The sequence below is a fragment of the Ostrea edulis genome, chromosome 7 (genome assembly GCF_947568905.1).
Source record: "Ostrea edulis chromosome 7, xbOstEdul1.1, whole genome shotgun sequence".
Classification (NCBI taxonomy): Eukaryota; Metazoa; Mollusca; class Bivalvia; order Ostreida; family Ostreidae; genus Ostrea; species Ostrea edulis.
The window spans coordinates 29,583,111-29,609,787 of NC_079170.1; the positions used below are offsets into that span (position 1 = coordinate 29,583,111).

Consider the following 26,677-nt stretch of genomic DNA (forward strand, 5'->3'; position numbering starts at 1 on the left):
CTATGTAGAGCACAGATTTACGTCTGACATTACCTAATGACATGCTGTTTGTACATGTTTTTAGTGATTATTATCATTTTGCTTAGTTTTTCGTACAAAACTAACATTAATATATATAGCTGATCATGGGTATGATGCATGTGACCCAAATTGGCCATTACGCATGCGTCTACATTTAATTCGAATTAGCTTCGCTTAGCGTTCACACGGAGCTAATGCGAAGTAAATTTAATTCGCATTAAATCGCGACGTCAATTTTAATTCGAAGTAAACTAATGCGCATTAAAATATCCGTGTGAACGCGGTTCAGATTTAATTCGCATTAACTTACGTTTAATGCGAATTAAATTCTTCGTGTGAACGAGGCATAAGTTTGGACCCACCCTGGGGTCAGAACCCTAACCCCAGGGATCATGAAATTTACAATTTTGGTAGAAGCCTTCCTACTTTACATCTTAATGCATTTAGTTTTTTCTTAAACATGAGCAGTTCTTGAGAAGACGAGTTTCGAAAATTGGTCAATTTTGGACAGTTTGCCTTGCCCCCAAGGCCCTTGGGTGCAGGAATCCTGTAATTTATATTTTATCTCCCCCTTGTTCCAAAGATGATTCATACCAAATATGAAAAGAATTGGACTAATAGTTATCAAAAAGTTAAAAATGTTCAATTGTTGACGCACGACGACGGACGACAACCAATTGCAATAGGTCACCTGAGTTTACTCAGATGACCTAAAAAGTGCTTAAAATCTTATGAACAGCTAGGCCATGATTAGGCAAATGTTTCAGAGATAGGCAAGCATCCTCATATAGTGCAGACTCAATGTTTAGGTCACCTGAGTAAACTCGGATGAGCTATAGCAATTGGTTGTCGTCCGTCGTCGTGCGTTAACAACTAATATTCCAATTCTTTTCAAATTTGATATGAGGCATCTTCAGGACAAGGGACATAAATTGTGAAATTCAGGACTCCTGCTCCCCTGGAGCCTTGTCCAACTTTCAAAAAAATTCTCTACAACCGCAAATGTGTAAGAGAAACTAAATGCATAGTGATGTAAAACAGGAAGGCCTCTACCAAAATTGTAACTTTCAGGATCCCCGGGGTAGTGGTTCTGACCCCAGGGCGGGGCCAAACTTAGGAAGTAGTGTTTTTGTGTAAGACACTTCAATAACATCTTCTTTAGTGCAATTGGACATTAAGAAAGAGCAGGTATACCTTTACCAAATATGTAAATTTAATTATCCCAGGGGTAGGGGTTTTGGCATTAGGGTGGGGCCAAAATGGTAAGGTATTAAATGTGTGAACAATAGAAATTTTTAACTTCTTGATAACTAACATTCCAATTCTTTTCAAAGTTATGAATCATCTTTGGACAAGGGGGATACAATTTTTTAATTTCAGGACTCCTGGGGCCTTAGGGAATTTTAAAATATTTTAAATAGTCAATTAATTCAGTTTAATGTATGTTCATGCAAATTTGCCTAGAACATGAACTCTAATCGAATGCGAAGAATTCACAGTGTATGTCATTTTGCTCACATACAATCAATAATTACGAAAAACTATTAAATTTTCCCCTTACAAAATACAATTGATGAAGGAACAAAAATATTATATCAATTATATTACATTTATATCAGAAATGCTGAATGGCGCTAAGCGTGTGAATTCTGGCATTTACATGAAGTACATGGTTTATAGTGATGAAACGATTGCCGATCGTTTTTGGCTGTTCGATTCTGATTATCGATTCTATTTTTCATAATCGATTGTCGCCTGAACACTAATTAAAATCTAATCCGAGATTCATCTGACTATTAATCCCACTTTTACATTGAGACATGTGCGGGGGAGAGTCAGAGTGGACTCCACATTGAAAAGTGGGAATTCAGTGACACCAGCTAGTGTGTATGCTGCACATATCCATAAAACTAAATAGAAATAACCCCCCAAAATAATAAACATTTATTAACTACACGTAAATACCGATTATATCGATCATTGATCGATATAGTTCTTCCGATTACGACCGATTATCGATTATGAAATTTTCCCGATTTTTCATCACTAATGGCTTTGATTTAGCCTGTTCAGTAATTATTGTGCATCTGTCCAGACGAACGTTATCACCACTTCCGTGCATTTGTAAACTATGATGAAGTAGTTTCTGCTGTACGTTTCAGTGTAGTGGTATTTGTATAAGATACACTTCATGGCAAGGCTATAATTTTGTGTCCGGTGAAGTAGGTATACTTGGAATGCAGGAACTCGGCCCGTCTGTGAAAAACTTGTAACCACACTTCATCACCAGTGCGGAGCTTCAACACAAAAGAACCCGACGCTGAAATACCGGCGGACGCCGACTGACCTTCCGTTCTATGGTGCTGCGAGTTGTGACGTGCAACATAGCCGGTGTCACTGGAGTATGAGCACGTGTCCGCTTGTTGTTCCCCATTGACGTACGCTCCAATGTAAATATTTCCCCCCGGTTGTGTGAGACAATTCCACAAGAAGAAATATATTCCATTTTCTGGAGCCACAAATTTTCCGGTCAATGGTTTGTAGTTGTCGCATGTGTTTAATTTGACGTCCTCGAATTTCAATATTGTCCCTGGTTCTGTCTCGCGATGATCTTTGCTTAGTCTGGAATAGAAGGCCGTTGGAGCACCTACAGTCTTTTCTACACCGTCTGTAATCATAGATTTTACTATTTATATCATGATCATGTGTAACAGAGCTTTTCACTTGTATTCGTGTATCAATTCAATTTATGAGAGCAATAATTGATTTGATGCGTGCATCAATTCAACTAATGAGAACAATAATTGATTTAATGCGCGCATTAATTCAATTGATAATAACAATAATTGATTTGCTAGATATTCATTTCAATTGATGCGCGCATCAATGTAGTGGAATTATTGCTTGTAAAATTCAATATGGAGCTCGGTACAAATGATTTGATGACCTCTTTCATTCAATTGAAAATATATTTCATTAGCAATAATAATGCGCTCATCATTTCCTATAAAGATAGCAACAATTATCAATTCAATTGTGGGTAAGTTGAATTGAAGTTATTTCTACTTATATAATTGCTCTCTCTCTCTCTAAAAGAATTATTGCGCACATCAATTGAATTAATGATATCATTAATTCAATTGAAGAGCGCAATAATTCAATTATAGCGCGCATTAATTGAATTTTTTGAAAGTACATAGTCCCTAGATTATAAATCAGGTTGTTTGACATTTCTACGTGGGGGCGTTTACGAGTTTTGGGGCAAAAAACATGAAATTTGTAAAAATGATAGCCAAAAACTGGAAAAACTCTTCAGATCCGATATAGATGTAATTGATATTTGCAAACAAGTATTTTGAGAACGAATGTAACCCTTTGTTTATATATAAAGTTATTTGACATAAATATGTGAGGGCAATTACGAATTTTGAGGCTAAAACATGATTTTTTCTGTAAAAATCGACGAAAAATAGAAAACTCCTTTAGATCCTATATAAATGACATGGACATTTGAAAACAATTATTTTCTGAAAGTCTGTAACCCTTTAACTATAAATCAGACTGTTAACATTGAGACCTTTTCGATTTTGGGGGCAAACACCAAAAATTTGTAAAAATAATAGCCGAAAACTGGAAAAAACTATTCACATCCGATATAAATGTCATTAACATTTACAAACAAGAATTATGTGGACTAATGTAACCCTTTGATTGACAAGATGTTTGACATAAATAATTGGGGACGTTTATGACTTCTGGGGCTAAAACATGATTTTTTTTCCCTTTAAAAATCGCCGAAAACTGGAAAAGTTCTTCAGATCATATATAAACAATATGAACATTTGAAAACAATTATTTTTTGTAACCCTTTAATTGTGAATAAGATTGTTTAACATTAATGTAAGGGGACCTTTTCAAGTTTTGGGACAAACTCATGTAATTAAAGTATTGTTTAGAATTGGAAAAACTTCGAGAATCTTACAAACACAGTATGGACATTTGCAAAAATGTATTTTGCATTAAAGAACTTAACCCCTTGTTTATATATCAAGTTGTTTGACATTAAGGCGAGGTATATGGATTACTGAGTTATTTGTAAGGGATATTCTTGCATGCAATATTAATCCAGAATTTGTAATCGCATTGCAAATAGTAGTTTCAAACTCTTGAGTCTGTGAGTAACTTCTACAACTGGCCGTGAAAAACCGAAGTCGTTAAAACAGGTAGTGACAGTTCCATATTGCCAAATGCTCGGCATCAGGTGTGAATGTCACGAGTCCTCGGAGATGACCTTAAAAACGGATGTCCCGTGTCGCAGTAGGTGTGCCACGCTAAAGAACCCCCACTGCTCAATGGTCGTAAGCGCTGAGCATAAGCCTAAATTTGAAGTCCTTCACCGGTCTTGGTGACGTCTCCATATGAGTGAAAAATTCTTGAGAGGGACGTTAAGCAAGATAGAATCAATCAATCTACAGTGACATAACATGTTTGATAGTGTAATTAACTTAGTACTTCTCGTCAGATGGTGCATAGTCATTTTAAACGTGAGGTGCTTAGGTAATATCCATTTGCCATCCATAGCTGATACACATAGGTCCTGAGAGTACGATTTGGGACACCTTTTTGCCATTGAAAATAAGATGGGATGTCTGATACGACTTGAGATAAACATGCAATGAGATATTATATACACATGTACATGTATTCAGAGATGATGGAGAGGTGGCCATGGTAAGTTATTGCATGGCAATTTTGTGGCAGTCAGAAATCTGCCTTTTGGTTATCATAGCAGATTCTTTGACTTGAAACGGCTAACGCAAATGCAGTAGATTATATAAGTTCGCCTTTTTGAATTTTCCGAAATTCAATTTTGCTACCAAATTTTGTGTTTTTGATTTAGGTTTCAAGTTTTGTAATCACGGTTATATGAATCGGGATAAATGACAAGTATCCCTCTCTCTCTGAGCATTGTCATACTCTCAACCACATAATTCTACACGATATTTATCTCCATATATTCGGATAAAGTCAAATGCCTTTCCATGTTGCTCAAGAATTATATCAATTTTAGGTTCTGACTTGTTTAGATCATCGGACTTAGTGTACATTTTTCTACAGGTTGGATACCCCCCCCCCCTTAGCAACCAAATCAATATACTGAACTTTACTTATAGTTGTCCCTTGGGTATCTGGGTTAGAAGGGATGGGTCCTCAGTACCTTTTGCTCGTCGTAAGAGGCGAATAATGGGACAAGAAAACCATTGTCCCGTGGGAATCCAGGTTAGAATAGGTCCTCAGTACCCCTTTGCTTATCGTAATAGGCGATTAAATGGGGCAGTCCTTTGGATGAGATCGCAAAAAACGAGGTCTCGTTTCACAGCAGGTGTGGTATGATAAAGATCCATCCCTGCTCAATGGCCGTAAGCGCCGAGTATAGACCTAAATTTTGCAGCCCTTCATCGGCAATGGTGACGTTTCCATATGAATGCCAATTCTCGAGCAGTACGTTAAACAATATACAATCAACCAACTAATTTATTGTGTTACAGTCACTTTTATTGTATGCAGAGTTTTTAAAATGGCTTCTACTGTTTTTGTCGCACACTTTACCAGTTTGTGGTTTTTTTCTTGTACTTGAGTTCCTTTGTTACAGAACAGACATTCATGGGCGGGGAAAAGTGTCGATAGTGAACACAGGTTGAGTGAACGTCTCTTAGTCTTACAGTTCACTTGACTAGGCTCAAGTTTTACTTCTGGTAACTAATATTCGTAAATTATTATAACACCAGTGATAGAAACCATGTAAGGCACCATTTAAAGCTAGCAAACAATATATGCCTTTATTATTCTTGGGACTCTGTCTTACATATGCATGTGACATCTTTATAAATAAGTTGAAAATTGAAAAGGTATTCAATATTACGTATGACAATATATTTATCTATCCTACAATTGTAGATTAATATAATTCATTAATCTAAATTATTCATAAATTAGTTTATTGTTTGTAATATGTCATATTCTCAATAGTCCAGCAATTATCTATCAGGGTTTCCCCCATTTTTGCATTGTATACTCAAAAGTAATCCATGTGCTTTCTTTTTAGTGATTATATACATTTATGGGCTTCCATATATTAGATAGTTGAAAGTTATATTTACTAACTCAAGATTTCATATCTACCATATAAATACAGGGTCTATGGGTTATAGTATCTAGGAATGAACCGTTTTTCATACTGTTTATTTAGTATTGAACATGTTAATAGGTACGTGTTATTTTGGGAATGATGGGACCGGGCCCTTAGTATACACTGTATAATTTCGTAAGACATGAATTTGTAGACATTTAAAAATATGCACCACTTTCCATAATACACTGTCCTCTATTCTTTATACGTATTTCTCACAAATGTCCTCTCTGGGAAGTCCCTATCCCGTTGTTTGTGTTTACAACGTGTCGTCTTTAATTCGGTATGGAACACCGTAACAGCCATGTTGAATTTTCCAAAAAAAATATATATTCAAATGGCCATATCTTGAAAACGCCCCAGCATAAATTTATCAAACAACCTTCATTTACCTTTATTTTATACACACTTTCAAAAAATCATAATGTAGCAAAATCCCTAGAGGAAGGGGGGGGGGGGGGTAATGTGTTACTGGCCCATGGTCTAAATGCAATAAACAATTCTATTTTAAAATACGCGCAATAATTCAAAATTGAAGATATTAATTATTTGAAGAGATCTTGAATTAAATTGTTGCGCGCATCAAATGAATTGATGATATCTTCAATTATTCGAGGTTACCTGGTATGCTAAGCTCCATATAAAAGTTAATAGTACAATCGTATCCAAGCGAAATAATTGTCCGTGACCTATGCATGGCTCACAAAGATGTAGCAGCGATGGTTCAATGTTGTTTATTAGTCAAAATTAAGCAAATACAGCTTATAGACAAAGTTTACAGTGTAATAAATCTATAATCATATAAAGGTCAAGAAAGAATAAAAATTGTGCTTATACATTGGTATTTCTAATTTCAAAGGAATTCTTGATAAATTTACCCAAGTTACATAATTCCTTTACATTTTGTGTTGATAAAAGTTAAATCAATTTAAAGTCTGATTTAATAAGACTATATAGTTAATGTTAATTAAGGTTCAAGATGCAGTGGAGGGAGTCGAGATTCGAACCTTGCTTGTCGTAAGAGGCGACTAAATGGGGCGGTCCTTAGGATGAGACCGCGAAAACCGAGGTCCCGTAGGTGTGGCACGATAAATATCACTCCCCGCTCAAAGGCCGTAAACGCCGAGCATGTAGGCCAAAATTTTGCAGCCCTTCAACGGCAATATTATGGTGACGTCTCCGTATGAGTGAAAATTCACGAGAGGGACGTTAAACAATATACAATCTATCAGTCAATCCTGGATGCGAAGCCCGCACCCTGGTCAATAAGATAGGTACCGCGACTGGTAATACATTAAAACTATATACTGTCATGGTTATGAACATTCTCTACCCAGAGTTCCGTGCGCTCCTCGCACTACGTGTGTGAAGCTTGCGTAACGCGCCATCTGGTGAGAGAATGGGTTATGATGTAAATCAAAGGATGTCACGTCTATGGCAAGCCCTTTTACTATTTATTCGTAAAATAAGATATCTATTTATATAAGAGAGATATCTTTATTGGTTAAAGAGGTATCTCTGTAAGTTAGAGAGATATCTTTTTAAGCTAGGGAGATATCGTTTTAAGTAAAAGAGATATCTCTTTAAACCAAAGAGATATCACATGCGGTAAAAGGCAAAAATCTTCCCACGGGATTGCAGTCATCAGGGTGTTGCTAAAATGCGGAACGGAAAACGAAACGAAACGGAATTTAAGAATTAGAATTATTAATGTAGATAAGATAACGTTAAAAATCGGGGGGGGGGGGGGGGGGGGGTCATTTTGATTAAAATCAACAATTTGGGAATTGTTTACAAGCGATAAAATAACTTTATCTTAAAATTTTGCATTATAAATTGATTAATCGAATTTATTTAAACGTTAGTATAAGAATTTATAAGACATTTTACAAGAATTTCGAAATTTCGGCAATGACAGAGGTGTTAGCAAGCAGTGACACCTATAGGTAGAGAATGAAAAGAACACATGTGGTTTATACACCCCCCCCCCTCCCATAATGCATTAGTATGAGGTATCAATATGAAATGGTGGATTCTGAGGAGGACTTCTTGCTCTCTCTGTAATTTCTGCATTCCTTGTTCAAAATAAGCCCTTTGATTTTGCTAAATGTTGACCTCATAACATTATTGCATAATATATTTTCCGTTTTCCGTTCCGTTCCGCGTTTTAGCAACACCCCAGCCATCATTGTAAGATTTGTTTTGGCGGGCTTCCGTTTTAGGGAGAATTACTTTAGTATTCAAACTAATAAAAATATTGGAAAGAGATATCTCTTTCTCTTTGAGATATATCTCTTTTTCAACGATTAAAGAGATATCTCTTATACTTTGAGAGATATCTCTAGGAATTCTTAGAGAGATATCTCTTTAAATGAAGGAGATATCTCTCAAAGTAAAAGAAACATCTCTTTAAGTAAGAGATATCTCTTTAAGTGAAAGAGATATCTCTCTAAGTGAAAGAGATATCCTTAAAGTATAAGAGATATCTCTCAAAGTGAAATAGACATCTCTTAAAGTGAAAGAGATATCTCTTTAAGTGTAAGAGATATCTCTAAAAGTAAAAGAGATATCCCTCTAAGTGAAAAAGATATCTCTCTATAATTTAATTCTTATTGTATCCTTATCTCTGATTGGTCAAATTCCAATTGAGGAACACGGGTTATTTTTGTATAACCTGGTTTGGTATGGGGACACACCCCCTTGACAACCAGATGTCGGAACTATTTTTCTCTCTCTCTCTAAACTTCTATGGAATAGAAAGTCAACGTGCACAATAAGATACTTCGGTTTGATACACATGTTGTTCTCTCGTTGTCAATATTAGCATCTAGGCCTACTTGTACGCAAATCACTTTTGTTAAACATCTTTCTCTGTATGTATGGTCGAATAATACTATTGATAGATTAAAACAAATATGTTATATTCGAATTAATGATTTGCCAAGTAAGCATTACCCTGTTCATTTTGAAATACATTTCTCACTGGGGAAAAAAGGGGGGTGCGTTGTTTCATTCTCAACAAAGCAAGCAAAAATTCATACGTCACATTTTATCACATGACGTCAGACACATTGACATGTCAGTGCTATTTGTTACTTGCTTACATATTTTCTTGTGTCGGATTTACTATTAGCGACAACATTGCATACAAGGGTAAGTTTTCATTTAGTAGAAGTTTTCACAGAGTTGAAAGCCGTAAATTATTGCATTTTCTGATATTTGAAGATTTATTTCGGGTAGGCCTAAACAATGCAATTTCCCGTATTTTCTCAATCTGTCGGAGATGAGCGACTTCAAAGTCGATCTCTATCTCTAAAGGGCAGCGAAATACGCATTACATGGATAGTCTACACATATTTTCTATCATGATAAACTTCACTTTCGATACAATATTTTGATAAATGGCTAGGCTCCGTAGAACTAAGATTAAAGATGGCGACCTTTGGCTTCGCTGCGCGGCTTGGTTGACTTGTATTTTTCTGAGTGTATGTACATTTTGATAAACGAAGGTTAGCATCTTTGTCTCTTGCATTAAATCATAAGGAATGACTTTAATTCTGGGGCAAGTTATACGAGTATAACCTGGTTTGGGTCAGTTTACGCTTTTTTATAATGCGCTTCGCGGATTATAAAGCGTAAACTGACCCAAACCAGGTTATACTCGTATAACTTGCCCCAGAATTAAAGTCATTCCTTAAATAAGTGAAAGAGATATCTCTTATTTAGAGAGATATCTCTTAAGATTAAGAGATATCTTTCATTTTAAAGAGATATCCATTTAAAATAAGAGATATCTCTTTAATCTAAAGAGATATCTTATTTTTTGAATAAATAGTAAAAGGGCTTGCCATACACGTCCAATACTTTACCAGAGACTACGTCCGTCAGCGCTTTTTATCGGCTGGGAAAATTGTTAGACACCCAATGCTTTTAATGTTTGACAAGCTAGGTGAATTTAGTATCTCTCAGACAACCAGAAGTACGACTTTACCCGTGTTTTTCATAATTTCCCCATGTAAAGCGTGCAAAAAAGAGATCAGAAATGGATAGCATGCAACAAATAGGTTTCTAAACCGTAGATGTCATTGAATTATTGACCGGTCGAGAGGGGATGCTTACTCCTCCTAAGGCACCTGATCCCACCTCCGGTATGTTCAGGGGTTCGTGTGTGCCCAACCCTTTATTTCTATATTCTTTAAAGTAAATAATATGAGAATGATCATTGTTCGTTATCTTCACCTTTTCATTAAAAAAAGTTGATCTATTCAGATTAATAAAATGCATCATATAAATGCTTAGTATAATTACGACATACCTAACCGAGTTAAAACGTTGCTAGAGAGAGTTTCGTCCAGCCGCTTAATCTTCCCCTCCAGGGTCCTCTCCAAATCTATTACTGCTCGATTTGCTTCCGTCTTATAGAAGTCCAGCAGTTGTAATTGCAAAGCATGGATTTCATCGTTGTGTTTCAGTGAAATAGAATTCATTTCTTGTTTAAACTCCAAGTACAAGTCATGGTTTCGTCTCTCCAACTGTTGATATAAATAGCTCGCTACCAGCGTCACCACAACAGCAAGGAGAATGTCTTTCATATTCCAATTATTTTAAATGTATTGTGTGGTCTGATATAATGTTAAGAAAACCGACAACACCACAGCGATACTGTTAAGTACTTTGTCGTATGATGAAATGTTAGTTTCTAAAAATGATTAACTCAAGCTGTGTCCATGTTTATCAGTAAGTAAAGTAGCCATGCATCTCCCTCTACCTAGATATCGCTACCTTTACATTTATCAGTGCATGTTTCTATTGCAGTATGATACTCGGGTACAGGTGACTGAGGTGTTTCTATTGCAGTATGATACTCGGGTACAGGTGACTGAGGTGTTTCTGTTGCAGTATGATACTCGGGTACAGGTGACTGAGGTGTTTCTGTTGCAGTATGATACTCGGGTACAGGTGACTGAGGTGTTTCTGTTGCAGTATGATACTCGGGTACAGGTGACTGAGGTGTTTCTGTTGCAGTATGATACTCGGGTACAGGTGACTGAGGTGTTTCTATTGCAGTATGATACTCGGGTACAGGTGACTGAGGTGTTTCTGTTGCAGTATGATACTCGGGTACAGGTGACTGAGGTGTTTCTGTTGCAGTATGATACTCGGGTACAGGTGACTGAGGTGTTTCTATTGCAGTATGATACTCGGGTACAGGTGACTGAGGTGTTTCTGTTGCAGTATGATACTCGGGTACAGGTGACTGAGGTGTTTCTGTTGCAGTATGATACTCGGGTACAGGTGACTGAGGTTTTTCTGTTGCAGTATGATACTCGGGTACAGGTGACTGAGGTGTTTCTATTGCAGTATGATACTCGGGTACAGGTGACTGAGGTGTTTCTATTGCAGTATGATACTCGGGTACAGGTGACTGAGGTGTTTCTATTGCAGTATGATACTCGGGTACAGGTGACTGAGGTGTTTCTATTGCAGTATGATACTCGGGTACAGGTGACTGAGGTGTTTCTATTGCAGTATGATACTCGGGTACAGGTGACTGAGGTGTTTCTGTTGCAGTATGATACTCGGGTACAGGTGACTGAGGTGTTTCTGTTGCAGTATGATACTCGGGTACAGGTGACTGAGGTGTTTCTGTTGCAGTATGATACTCGGGTACAGGTGACTGAGGTGTTTCTGTTGCAGTATGATACTCGGGTACAGGTGACTGAGGTGTTTCTGTTGCAGTATGATACTCGGGTACAGATGACTGGGGTGTTTCTATTGCAGTATGATACTCGGGTACAGGTGGCTGAGGTCAAATGCTTACGTAAAGATTTCAATCATGCACCGGCAGTGGTGACGTCTCCAAATGAGTGAAATATTCTCTCGAGGGGCGTTAACAATATTCATTAAATCAATCATTACCAAGCACAAATCTAGAGGAGGGCAGAAGGTCCACCCTCAACCCCCACCCCAAAGATAAGTAAAAATTTCCTATGTTTGCCCATCGTATCAGTTCCTGTCGTAAAATACTAATTCTGATTCAGCGGATTTAACGATATGGTTTTAATCGGATGGTAAAATACTAAATGTTAGACCGCTATCATGGATTGAAATACCCTTTACCAGAAAAAGAAATTGTGCCTCAATGTTTATCATTAAGTAAATGAATACACGTGTTTGTTTAGTGCTGGTCACATAGGCGTAGCTTGGGTTCGGATATTACCGAGGCAGGGGTCCCCCCAGAAGCTATCGACATTTTAACAACGTAAAAGGTGTTTTGGTTTTTTTTACCGAGGCAGCTGCTTCGGTTGCCTTAATGGAAGCTACGCCACTGGGTCATACCTGCACAATGGGAAGTCACCACCAATCAGTTGTGTCTAAGCTTGGACCTATTCACGACAACTCTATAACTACACCGGCAATAGCACATTTTCGAGTTACTGCCGGAACACCGTTTTTACCCGAATTTTACACGCGCCCTCAGATTTGGTTAGCCCTAGGCATTTCCGGTTTTAAAACGTCAAGTTTCAAAATGATAAGAGATAACTTTTTTAAATCGATTTTTTAATGGAAAGTGACAGACCTTAGGCTCTTCTTTTTTTTTCGGATCGAGGGATATCTTGTTTCTTTTGTAGAAAATTTTTAGTTAGTTCAGAGTTGTACGAGATTGCAGTGCACTAAGAGAGAGGTAATACCACTTGAACATTGTCGTGAATAAAATTATATTAAACAAAGTGTTTTAATTTGTCTATAGAATTTCGGTCTGGTAAAATGTGATTCGGTCGTGTAATATTGAACCAATTGTTCAGTAAGTACCAGAAGAACTTTTGATGCACTGCACCAGTGGCGGATTTAGAGGGGGGAGGGTCCAACAGTCCTCCCACCTTTCGCCACAAATTAAAAAATAATGCAAGTAAAAAAACTCACGATTTCTCACCCAAAATGGCTTACTATTTTGGCTAAAACTTTACTTTCACCCCCCCCCCCCCCGGTCGAAAATCCTAAATCCGTCACTGATTTAACATCGAAGAAAACGGGAACGGGATTAATTACAGTCATTTCATCACATGGAACAAATGTCTGAATTTTCAGCCAATTTCAGACAGGATTCTGTGTACAGTCTTACAAGAACGAAAATGGGTTCAGATTAATCACTTCAAACCATATTGAAAGTGTACAAATGTCATAAATGCTCAGAACAGTTGCCATTAAATCGGACTGGATTCCAGTAACGAGGCAGACGTCAAATCCTTACAATGTATGGGTGCTGGTGCACCAGTCAGGACAAATTGTGTCTGAAAGTTGTATCTGTGTTGCGCAAGTTTTTGTGTTGTTTCAAATTTAGTTCCAATTTTGTCATATATTAGAAATAGATTATATTACTGCTAAGCAAAAATATATGGTAAAAGTATCACACCATGTCAGATATCATTCCCATTGTGGTATGTCATTCAATCATCAACATATATTTGATTTTTCATGTTTTTGTATATCGTAATTTCTCATTTCCCAACAGCTGTTTAGTTCCTTTCGTTTTTGTACTAACTGTTGTTGATCATTTTGAAAATTGTCTTGATATTTCAAAGCTAGCATTTTTATACTCTGATTGGTGGCTATGTTTTATTATCATCATGAACATTTGAACATCACCACTGTCATTTTTATGTTACGAATTGATCATGGATTGGTAATAATATCCAAGCAACTGATATTAAAGTATTCCAAGTGGGTAACTATAATCAATCTAAGAAATATTCAAAACAAATTAGAAGATAGATAATAAACTTTATTTGAAATTACAGTAGCACTAGTTTGCATTTGAAACTTAAAACACGTTCAATTTTCCAGCGCATAACGGTTCATTAGAACATAAATGACAACATTCTATCATTAAATTATAATACACTTTATAAAAAATGCTCCCACATTTTCATGAATATTCTCTAATCGATCTAGAATCTATTGTTGCGATAATGGAAAGTGCAAATATTCAATGACACTCCAGTATGCTGTTTCACGCTCCCGTCACTGGGTGTACACGCGACTCTCTGGACAAACAACATCAGGGTTCTAGGATTTCGACTTCAAATCCAGGAGCTCTGTCATTTCTTCCATTCTTATATCGGTCTGTACTTCCATTTCAGCTGTTTTCTTGATGTTTCGAGGTGACGAGAAACCAATATAATTGCGATTAGTGGAATAATTATCATCACTAAAACAAAGTTTCAATATCTGGAAAAAGAATAATGAAAATAAATTTTGTGGCTGTACTGAATATTTTAAACATAATACCAGTGTTTTAATGTGCAACCAAGGGGGCGGCACTTCGACACCGCATTTGTCTCTACTTCACTTGAAAAAATGGGGGGGGGGGTCTGATTTCAAAAACGTTTTTATACCAAACGAAACATTACTGAAGCATATAGGTTAAATAAAGCTTTAAATGAAAGCAGTTATATTACACTCCATTAGGTTGCTACCCAAATATAGTATCTAATGAGTCTATTTCCTCGCATATAAAATTGAGACCCCCCCCCTCCTAGCACCACCAACACTGTTTTTCGCAGTGTTCCACTATGTCGAATGCAATTTTTTATAATTTGTTGAACAAACTTTATAAACATATTCAGAATGTATATATATATACATGTATGGGAATTAATAGTGAACAGTCATTGAATTAATTTGTAAAATATAAATTACAAACCAGTTCATGCTACTGTGAGATGGATGGCTCGACGTCCCGCTTGTCGAAATAACTCGTACTTTTCAACTTCAAAGGCTGTTTATAGTTGTTGTTGGCAAACAGTCAGGTAGGGGTTTTCCTTTGTAGGCGTTCAATCTACGAAGTGTTTGGAGTACAGTCTATAACTAGTACAAGTCCATGATGTTTCGAAGGTTCGTAATCTATTTGTTTCATCAACTTTAATCACGCTTTTCGGATCTTTTGTCTGTGCCAGAAAGGGATAGAATATAATGTTTTTTGTATAACCATACTTTCCCATCTTCCACGAGTCCTCACCTTGAGCAGTAGTATCTTGCTTTTGATCCCTTCGTTTCTTCCCAACAGATGCTATTTTACCGGAAGTATCGAAGGCTAACCAAATCTTGAAATCACGTGATCACGTTATATAAAATCTAGAATAAACACGCGCTCCGGCACTAACTCGAAAATGTGCTATATATGATAAATACTAGGGAGTTGTGTGTGATGCAATTCTTCGTTGCGTTTTAAATTTTCACCAGGCTGAAGCTATCAGTCACTCACCAGCAGCCAATAAGCCTATAGAAGCTAGCAGCCACTTAGGAAAATCATCAAAGGACTGAGAGTATTAATAGAAAAATATTTAATTTGAAACCTATATTAAATGGAAATTTGAATTAAATTCATGTTTTGAGCGGCTTAGATCACATGACAGGTTGCACATTTGACGTTAATGGTGAATTGAATTTAAGTCAGTAATTTGTAATGAAAGGATGGAAGCAAATAAAATTAGCCACACTTTTCAGATTCTGATCTTTTTTGAACAACTAATTTTACAACCTTACATGTATGAAAGTAAATTGATGATTTAACTCACCAGACTATTACGATCTTAGTCATTAAGTACCAATGAATAGATTTATATGATAGGGAAAACTATATGAAGTGGAGTGCTTTATCATCTCAAGACTGGTCCTATTTTCATGTGCCAATCCATTTTAAATCCAATTGCATTCAAAAACCTTTTCTGTGAATTAGGTCACCTGAAGAGTGATAAGCATTGCCTTCTAACAAAAGAAATATTTTGAGAAAGTGTTATAAGGAAGCAGTATTAAATAATGAAACAAACACTTCCTCTGTAATATTTGGGGAATAATACCTCCATCCGGCCAGTGCTATCAAAAACTGCGGATTAGCTCACCTGCACTTTGACATTCCGCCTGACCTACTGAATACAGGGTTTCATGACGGCCTCTCATGCCGCTAATCTTTGATGACAAGGCAGGCCGAACAACGGAACAATATATGGGACCACTCGGTGGCTTCTGGGGGTCGGAACTATTTCTATTCTGTGGTGTAAGGAAGAGACAAAATGTTCACTGGTTGGAGTGGGGATCCTAAAGAATACTACGGGCCATGCAGACAAGAGGTCTGCCATACCTGAAAATATTGTTTAGCTCGTCTGAACTTTGATATTTTTCGTATCTCATAGAGAATAAATGGGTTTGATGACTGGTTTAAAGCTGTAAACTTTTGAGACATCAGAGCAAGGCAGAGAACCCCAGGGCTATCATTTGTCGCTTTCAGTTTGAGGCTGCAGTGGTACCACCCGGTGGCTCCTGGGAGTCGGGACAGAATTAGGGTCCTTATTTCTACTCTTTGAAGGGTAGGGAGGAAGGGGCAGATTGTACATTGCTTGGAGTTGGGGATCCTAATGAGTACTCCATGTCGTGCACACAAGAGCTCTATGACATCCGGAAGTATTGTTTAGTTCGCCTGAAATTTGACTTTTTCGTATCTCATAGAGAATAAAAGGGTTTGATGACTGCTTTTAGATCTGTAATCTTTGCCTACAAGGCACACGAAACACCAGAGGTAGAGTACCCCTAGGGCTATCATTTACCGCTTTTAGTTTAGGACTGTAGTGGTAGCTCTTGGCACACACGGACCGCTGGACACACCAGAGGTGGAGTAAACATCCCCTGTCGACGGTCACACCCAGTGTGAGCCCTATGTCTTGATCAGGAAAACTGAGTTATCGGTAGTCAAAATCAGTGTGCCAAGAACGGTCTGACAATCGGTATGAAACACGGCAGACAGCATTTGACCCCATGGCAGGATGTATTGACAAACTAGATTGTTATAACGACTATAGATTTTGCAAAATGCTGACTTTAAACCAGACTATTGAATCCCCATTACCATCAACGTGTTTTAAAATTGACCATACGGAGAACAAGCTCTTGAGTATCGAAGAGCTTGTTCTGCGTATGATCAGTTTTACCTGATCAAGACACAGGGCTTACAGCGGATGTGACCGGTTGATAGGGGATACTTACTCCTCATAGACACATGATCCCATCTGTGGTGTGTCCAGGGGTCCGTGTTTGCCCAACTATCTATTTTGTTTTGCTTATGGGGTTTCTGAGATTAATCACTGTTCATTATCTTCACCTTTCATCTCCCGTTTGTCATAAAGTTGAGTTGTTAGTTTGCCGTCAATATCTATTTCCATTAAAATATGTAAGTATGAAACATACGTAGACTACTCTGTGGTGTCTTTTCTTTCGAGTTCACTGGGATATATCGAATCGACATATGAATGAAAATTATTAATGTTAGTAGATAATACGTCGTCGATATATCTAGATGTAGAATTGAAGGCCACAGCAAGATATTTTTTCTTCTGACGTATAACTTTTCGAATAAATTCCGCTTCATAAAAATATATAAAAAGGTCAGCTAACAAAGGAACACACTTCGTGCCCATGGGAATTCCAACAGACTGTTAGAAGACCTTATCACCAAAGACCACGAAGAGCTCTAGCATATTTTTATTTCAATTTCAGAGTACTTGTGCGTGGAATGAGAGTGGTGTTTAACAAAATAATGTTTTGGAGGACTGATCACTGAACATGGATATTTCCATTTTTGATCTCAGAAAGTCTTGTCTTTGATTTAGGATGTATTTGATATGAGAAATGTTCATTACTTTTGACTTTGAAAATATCATATACATAATATAGTTTCGATGTGGCAGATTTATGTAGATTCAAGATGTACGTGCGATTAATCTACTGAGATTTTAAGATCTTCCGACAAGTTCAATATTATATTTATCTGCAATCTCATTCAAAAGATGAGCCTGCTAATTCACATGGGCCACACAAAGCTAATCTGTTTTGTTAGATCGATATCTATTCTGCGATGAAATATGGCTAAGAAGTTCAAAGACCTTTTAAATATTCTCGTATTCTATAATTTGCCCATCTTACGTGGATTCTGCTTCTACAACTTTCAAAGCTGTGCATCCTCTTCTGGGAAGTGGGATTTATTTGTAAGGAAGAGTGCAATATTAAATGTTATGCCATTTGGAAATTTGTCAAATATACTAAATTCCTTTGTCCTCCAGGATCATAACACCAATTTGCAACTTATTTAAATACCACAATGGTCCATAATTGCCAATTGAGATTTGTATCCAACATACAGATTGGAACAAAGCACAAGAGTTGTATTAGGTGCCTCACACATTAAAGCCTTTTTTCTGTTTGGCGACTCATGTAATTACTGTAAGCTTCATATCTATTGGGACATATTGGGTCAAATCTGTTGGGTCTATTGTAATTCTCGCATATAAAAATTCTTCAAATGACTTTGGCATGGATTAGTGGCATTTTCAGTTGACACGACACTTCAACAGCTTTCATGATCCCTTCAAACAAAAGTTCATGAACATATGAAAAATATCCACTGAAAATGATGTAAACAGGACCATCTATACCCTTATTACTAGGTAATTAAATACTGTGAAATATGAGCCGACCTGTGAAAATGATAATTAATGTATAGAACGTGCATTGTTCATTATTCCTTACCAAACTGCTAAAACATACCTTTTCAGGATCTTTTTATGATGTTCCCAATTGTCATGGACAGTTGCCTTAGCTTAAGCAGGTTTTGTTTTTCTCACGGCAAGTTTACAACATCCAAATCTTCAAAGAAAGCTGTGAGAACAAAAACAATAAGATTATAGTCTTTGGTATGTATCGTTTATATAACACTGAAGTGAGAGTGAATTAAATAAAACCACCAGACACTAAACTTAACAACAATCTCTTAGCTATGCATATTTATTTAGTCTATGTATATATCCATATTTTTATGTTTGTGTTGCAAACTGTTTTCAGTGCTGCATGCGCATCTTAATATAGCTAGTCCCTGTGTATATATATGCATGACTTGTGATGTCTGTATACATGTATGCGTCCTGTTTTATTTCAAATTTCTGTTTTTATGTCTATGCATGCAATTATAAATCATTAGTGCTTTGTGTTTTTTTAATACTATATAGTCGGTTAAAGAGCTCTTAGCTCATGTTTATTGTTTACATGTATATACTTTCGACTTTAAATAAAAATTACTTACTTACTTACTTAACAATAGTTGTAACTTCCTGGTCTGGTGTACTAGTATCTGGTATTGATAATACTTGTATCACACACTGTACCTTTACAATGTTGAGAGTTTGATGTTGTATACTCGTGATCATATAGATGCACTTCATTGTTGTCTGGTACAGGAACTGTACACATGTATTGATTGCAGTCTCAACATCAACTTCAGTTCCCATATATACGTATGAAGCGGACGCTTCTGCTTCAGCAGGTTTCATACCTTTGTGTCTATAATATATTGCTGTATTAATTTACTTACAGTGGATCACTACAAAATTGCAGCTTCTAAAATCAGCACAGAATATGAGTTTTACAAATCTTCTTATCAAGGCCATGCGACACGGTTAAATGATTATACAATAAAAATATACGAGTTTGCTTGAAACACAATACAAAATTTAATCATGCAGTAAGTAGTATCAGAGGTGTCAGCCCCTTCCCCTTTTTCTAGCAAGGATTTTTTCCTTTTATTTATACGATAAAGATTAGATAACCGAATTAGTGCCCGGCCTTCTTACAGAAGGGAATTATATAGTAAAAATGCAATTAACAGTTGAAGTCGATAATAATTAGGTACTGACACACACCCCAAATTAGAAAATTCGTTGTCAATTTTTTTGTTATTATTTTTGTCTTTTCTTAGTTCGTCTGTCAAAATTTGTGAAGGCCTACTGAGCCTACCCCCCCCCCCCCTCCTGAAATAACATCCAATATATCCTGTCAGTTTCCACACGTGTTAAGAGCTTGTTCATTTGACATTATTTATTGCTATTAATACGTACCGTACCTACAGCAGCTTCTTTACCTTAGCATCGACTAGGAACTTAAATAAACCACAACGCAAAGTTTTTTCAGTCTCGTGTGTGCAAAACAGTATTCCATCTTACATATTAACGCCATTCGCTGAACATACGACTGTATATGTTCCAAACATTGTTGTATCCGGAAGAAGTAAAAATGAAAGTGAAAGTGAAACGAATCGAGACTTTCAGACCCTATTGTATATTGTATGTTTTACGTCACATCTATTTTTATGTTGTGACTCCTGTTTAAATATAGATGATTTAAACAAAATACAAACACTCATCATCCTTGCTTGTGTATCTAAATTGAAGATAGACAACAATATACAGTACACTTTCATGACTTTGATCTTTGTTACTGTGACAGGTATGTATTTATTTGAATACTTATCAAATGAGATTTTCTTAAAATATATACCCTGATTCTAATGGGAATTTATAAGACATTCCTTCATCAGAGCATGCTGAAGTATCGAAAAAAGTGTTTATTACTTACACCAGGAGCGGATTGATAATCATATTACGTACATGTACACCTATTGTTTAATGGTCAATCAAACTAACAACTAAAATGTGTCCATGGTAATATTGGAGTTTGTGTTTGTTTTCTCTTTCGGATTAATTTCCATTAATATGGCACGTGCTTTACAATGTATAATTTGTATCACATGACATGATATTACTCATCAGATTTTATATTTAAGTAAACTGAAGTTCAGCTTTCAATTAAATTATATCCGTAATAAACACTTTCTAGTAACTGATATATGATTTACCCTTGTCAATGAAAGGCGAATATAACGAACAGTGATCAATCTTATAACTCCTATAAGTGATACAAAATAGATAGTTGGGCAAACACGGACCCCTGGACACACCAGAAGTGTGATCAGGTGCCTAGGAGGAGTAAGCATCCCCTGTCGACCGTGAGCCCTATATCCTGTTCAGGTAAACGGAGTTATCCGTAGTCAAAATCAGTGTGCCAGGAACAGCCTAACGATCGGTATGAAACACGTCAGACAGTATTTAACCCAATGATAGGTTGCATTGACGAACTAAATCGTTATAACGGTCATAGAATTTGCGAAATGCTGACTTCAATCGAGACTGTTGACACCCCTGTACCACCAACTTGTTTATCAGTAGCCTGCCTCGATTAATTTAAATCATTTTAAATTGAAATCCTCGATTAATTAATAAGACGAAGTCAACGGACAAGAGCAAAAGTGAGAATGGTTTTTTAATAGTAATTCGAACGTTATACAATTATATACAAGTACATTTTATGAAGTCAATAGGTCAAAACTCTCCCCCGAGCCACCCTGTTTTTGTAAAGTTTTCGACGATTTCTCACAATTTCTTGCACTTTCTTGATAAGAGCTAAATGTTTTGATATTTTATTTTCCAGATTTGCACCCAAACGAACGAAAGGAAAATGAAGATGCACTGTATGAAATGTAAAAAAGACAGAGAATGTATCGTAAATTCAAAACTTCGTCAGGCCAAGAACGCCAAAAGACCAAATACAATTATGGTTACAGGAATGTGTACGGTGTGTGGCTCCAAAACCTGTAAAATCATTGGATGATAGATTGATTCCATCTTGTAACACTTTTCATTTTGATACATTGTGTATGTCGATATGGGTATTGAATCGTATATGTTTTATTTCTTTTAATGGTAAATATAATAAATCTATTAGTAAGAACCTTCTTTTATGTTAGCTATCGCAAGCAAACAATTCCTAGTAGTATTCAAATCGTTGGGTCACCAGCACACCTCGGGTCTCCATATTCTATAAAACTTGTTCAATCTGTCACGGTATCTTAGTAGCTAATGGAGCGTCTGATTCGCAACTGAGAGGACTGGGTTCGGTTTTTGATCCCAGATCAATGTCCGACATGGTTAGTGACCGTTTACTCGGCAAAGCAGGCCTGCTGGATATAAATTTAACAAGAGGCCCAGGTGCCATAACGCTCAACTGGGTCACTTTGGCCCTATCGTTTCTTCGTTGTTGTGGTTTTTAAAAGATATTTTCTCAATCTTTATTTACATAAAAAAAATGACCCTATATTGTGGCCTCACCAAACCCAAAGGGTCAAGATATAACTTAACACAATTTCACACAGGTGGATGCCTTAATACCAACGTTACTAATATGGCCTTGCTGTGCTAGACAAGGCCAATGTCACAAATCATGCTATGAAATGAAAGATATTTTCATAAGAAATATATTTACAAAATATGTAAGAGACATTGAGTAGGCAAGTTTTTTTTTTAAAAAGTAAGTTAATCTCACAAGATCAAAGTATCACATGAAATGCCTTGTTAAAAAAAATCTATACAGTAAAAAAGCCCTGTCGTAAATAGTTCAGGAGAAATTTAAGAGATTGTATTATCTTAAAAGTAAAACCCCAAGGTCTAGTTCGCAAGATTAGGACTTTGTTACGAAAAAGATTCATCGCATGGAAATGACATATGACAGCCTTATCACTCACTTTTCAAAAATATGATCAAGGATCAAGTTTTAAAATTGGGGTCAAACTACAAGATCAAGATCACAATGTCAAATATCATGCGCGAAATATAAGCCTTACAATAAGAAACATATACATCTATCTTTCTGTGTTTAGTAAACCAGACGTGATAAAAGAATTAGATAGGTTACATGAGGAATATGTCTTGGTTCCAGCTGACAAAGCTAGTAACAACATTGTCTTTATTTGTAAGGCTCATTATTACAACTGTATTTTAAACGAACTTGGCATTAATTCCACTTTTGGTAATCATACTTATACTCCAACTGCCCTTTCAAAAGACGAAATTCTTCAAAACCATGCTTCAGTTTTAGACACATTTAATATTCCAGTCAATGGGTCGAATGAATATGAGTTACCGTACCTATACTGGATTCCTAAACTACATAAAAACCCTTACAAACAAAGATACATTGCTGGATCCAGTAAGTGCTCTACCAAGCCCCTATCTTTGCTCCTCACGAAAATGTTAACAGCTGTGAAGGAGAAACTTCAAAGTTACTGTGCGACTACATATGCCAGAAGTGGTGTTAATCAAATGTGGATTCTAAAAAATTCTAAAGAACTTTTAGTAAACTTGAAATCACAGAATTTTTCCCAAATCAATAGCATTAAAACCTATTACTTTTCAACACTATACACGACCATTCCTCACGATAAATTAAAGACTAGACTTTTTGACATCAACAGTTGCTTCTTCAACAAAAACGGAAAACGGAAATATTCATATCTAGTGATCAGTCATTCAAAAACTTACTTTGTTAAACACCACTCTGATTCCACGCACAAGTACTCTGAAGTTAAAATAAAAAATATGCTAGAGTTCCTCATTGACAATATCTTCGTGGTCTTTGGTGATCAGGTCTTCCAACAGTCTGTTGGAATTCCCATGGGCACGAATTGTGCTACTTTGTTAGCTGACCTGTTTTTATATTCATATCAAGTAGAATATATTTAAAAACGTCTACATATCGATGACGTTTTGTCTATTAACAACAATAACTTTGATTCATTTGTCGATTTGATATATCCCTGTGAGCTCGAAATAAAGGACACCACAGAGTCGTCCACTTCTGCTTCATACTTCGATATTTTATTGAAAGTAGACATTAACGGCAAACTGACAACTCAACTGTATGACAAACGGGATGATTTCAGCTTGTCCATTGTCAACTTCCCATATTTATATAGCAATATTCCATTATCACCTGCATATGGTATTTATATATCTCAACTGATTCGATATGCAAGAGCTTGTTCTGCGTATAGTCAGTTTTTAAATCGAGGTAAGCTACTGACAAACGAGTTGATGGTACAGGGGTTTCAACAGCCTCGATTGAAGTCAGCATTTCGCAAATTCTATGGTCGTTATAACGATCTAGTTCGTCAACACAACCTATCATTGGGTCAAATGTTGTGTGAGGTGTTTCATACGGATTGTTAAGCCGTTCTTGGCACTCTGATTTTGACTGCGGATAACTCCGTTCACCTGAACAGGATATGGGGCTCACGGCTGGTGTGACCAGTCGACAGGGGATGCTTACTCATCGCAGCCACCTGATCACACTTCTGGTGTGTCCAGGGGTCCGTGTTTGCCCAACTATATATCAAACATATAAAAGCTACACACTATACATATATATTCAACATTTTATTCAAATAATCACACAATAAAGAACTATACCTCTGATTCAAACTAACGTACTTCCATAAAAAAGTGAATAAGCAACAATCATATTGAGATATCAATCCAATGAAATATAATTATATACTCTATACCGTATAAGTTTTACATTACGACCCCTTAGGTCGAGGCCTCTGCTGATGGACTGTTAGTCCCCGAGGGTCTATACAGCCCAGTAGCTAAGTACTTCGTTACTAGCTTGAAAATACGGATATATATATTTAATTACTGGGATAACATTTAGAAATTCATTTCAAAATTAGGGATTATCTCCCTCATGCATAGCTTTTATCCTTGGACGAATTTGGCTGCAGGTTTTGGCACTCTAGTTTTCCGTTTAGCTCTTACAAGTTTACATGTATTGTTATTTCGAATTTCCAAAATTTCGGCTTGAGCATAACTGAAAAGACATTATTTGTTGAAGTACGCGTCTGGTACATCAAAATTGGTAAGTTTTACATTTACTACATTCGATATTAACTCATTATATATGTGTCTTTAATTAGGGTGATCAGTTATAGAAAAAAATGAAATTCACCTTAGAATCGTTCAAACATGGAAATTGCGGGAAAATATATGAACACAGAAGTACTCAGAAATTGTTCACTTCAAATAAAAGAACCTTGTCGTCATAGGCAGAATACATAATATGCATTACAGTGTATATATATATAGTATAATATATCACAAAACATATATATACCTTATTCTCCTGACCGAGATGCTATATCTAATCTTTTTTGTTTGTCATGTTCAACACGTACGACTTTGTGAAATTTTACGGCGTTTTTAACAGAAAATTGTCAAACCTTGATGTGCGCATGACAAAACATTCCTACAGTGCGCGAATTTCAATTTTTTTCCACATATTTCTTATTACATTTGGATTGCAAATAAAAAAAATGCAAACTTGTAGTTTGTATAATATAATATGTATAATGCACAAAAAGAGTCTGCACTAAACACTGACAGTTACAAGGAGAAATATGTTTTGGTTCCAGCTGACAAAGTTTGTAACAACATTGTCTTTTTAAGGCTCATTATAACAACTGTATTTTAAACGAACGGCATTAATTCCACGTAATCGTACTTGTACTCCAACTGCCCTCTCAATAAATGAAATTCTTCAAAATCATGCTTCAGTTTTAGACACATTTAATATCATATACAGTTGCTTCTTCAACAAAAATGGAAAACGGAAATATTCATATCTTGTGGTCATTCATCCAAACAATTACTTTGTTATACACCACTCTGATTCCACGCATAAGAACTCGATTTTAAACTGAAATTAAAAATATGCTGTAGTTCCTCATTGATAACATCTTCGTAGTCTATGGTGATCAGGTCTTCCAACAGTTTGTTGGAATTCCCATGGGCACGAATTGTGCTCCTCTGTAACCTGGCCTGTTTTTATATTCATATGAAGCAGAATTTATTCAAACCCTTCTACGTGAGAAGAAAAAAATTCTTGCTATGTCCTTCAATTAGACATTTAGATATATCGAAGACGTTTTGTCTATTAATAACCATTTTCATTCATATGTGGATTTGATAATTATATCCTTGTGAATTCGAGACAAAAGACACCACAGAGTTGTTCACTTCTGATTCATATTAAAATATGTTATTGAAAATAGATATTAACGGCAAAATAACAACTCAACTTTTTGACAAACGGGATGATGTCAGCTTCTCCATGCATCGTCAACTTCCCATATTTATGTAGCAATATTCCATTATCACCTGCATATGGTGTTTATATCTCTCAACTGATTGGATACGCAAGAGCTTGTTCTGCGTGTGATCACTTTTTAAATTGAGACAGGATACTGACAAACAAGTTGATGGTGCAGAGGTTTCAACAATCTCGTATAAAGTCAGTATTTCGCAAATTCTATGGTCGTTACAATGATCTAGTTTACCAATACAACCTATTAAAGGGCCAAATGCTGTTTGACTTGTTTCATACCGATTGTTAGGCCGTTCTTGGCACATTGATTTTGACAACGGATAACTCCGTTTACCTGATCAAAATATAGGACTCATGGCGGTGAGACGGGTCGACAGGGAATGCTTACTCCTCCTAGGCACCTGATCTCACCTCTGATATATCCAGGGGTCTGTGTTTGCCCAAGTCTATAGGAGTTATGAGATTGATCACTGGTCCTTATGTTCGCCTTTCATATTATTGAATTTTGATAGCTCTAAAATTAGAAAAGAAATTATTCATTGAGCCAATCACTGAGAGTAATATAAATAGAAAGAGGGTGTGTGTGATTGT

General features: G+C 36.3%; 2 protein-coding genes and 2 long non-coding RNA genes across 8 annotated transcripts; 1 reads left to right on the top strand and 3 right to left on the bottom strand.

Moving 5' to 3' along the window:
- Nucleotides 1–1,953: 1,953 nt before the first annotated feature.
- On the bottom strand, nucleotides 1,954–11,019 carry LOC130047994 (heavy metal-binding protein HIP-like). The gene is made up of 2 exons (XM_056143922.1): nucleotides 10,527–11,019; nucleotides 1,954–2,689 (listed from the first exon to the last, which is right to left on the bottom strand). Exons 1-2 carry the CDS (start codon nucleotides 10,801–10,803, stop codon nucleotides 2,211–2,213), a joined length of 756 nt encoding a protein of 251 aa, XP_055999897.1. The 5' UTR covers nucleotides 10,804–11,019; the 3' UTR covers nucleotides 1,954–2,210.
- On the bottom strand, nucleotides 10,980–13,267 carry LOC125656572 (uncharacterized). Its single transcript, XM_056145639.1, has 2 exons — nucleotides 13,262–13,267; nucleotides 10,980–12,014 (listed from the first exon to the last, which is right to left on the bottom strand). The coding sequence occupies exons 1-2, from the start codon at nucleotides 13,265–13,267 to the stop codon at nucleotides 10,980–10,982; spliced, it is 1,041 nt and encodes a 346-aa protein (XP_056001614.1).
- A 706-nt stretch (nucleotides 13,268–13,973) lies between these two features.
- On the bottom strand, nucleotides 13,974–20,340 carry LOC130047995 (uncharacterized). 5 transcript variants are annotated; one of them, XR_008796832.1, is made up of 4 exons: nucleotides 20,152–20,340; nucleotides 19,423–19,597; nucleotides 18,809–18,919; nucleotides 13,974–18,627 (listed from the first exon to the last, which is right to left on the bottom strand). It is a non-coding gene; the product is annotated as an uncharacterized LOC130047995 (long non-coding RNA). The 5 variants fall into 5 exon arrangements; XR_008796831.1 differs by having other exon boundaries at nucleotides 19,345–19,597; nucleotides 20,152–20,327; XR_008796830.1 differs by having other exon boundaries at nucleotides 19,341–19,597; nucleotides 20,152–20,323.
- A 38-nt stretch (nucleotides 20,341–20,378) lies between these two features.
- On the top strand, nucleotides 20,379–21,880 carry LOC130047996 (uncharacterized). The gene is made up of 2 exons (XR_008796833.1): nucleotides 20,379–20,539; nucleotides 21,581–21,880. It is a non-coding gene; the product is annotated as an uncharacterized LOC130047996 (long non-coding RNA).
- Nucleotides 21,881–26,677: the final 4,797 nt, after the last annotated feature.

Excerpts from the sequence above, each read along its gene's own strand:
- LOC130047994 (XM_056143922.1), bottom strand. The coding sequence starts at position 10,803 with ATGAAAGACATTCTCCTTGCTGTTGTGGTGACGCTGGTAGCGAGCTAT. Across the intron at positions 2,690-10,526 it reads CAACGTTTTAACTCGGTTAG|ACGGTGTAGAAAAGACTGTA; the intron begins GTATGTCGTAAT and ends CTATGATTACAG.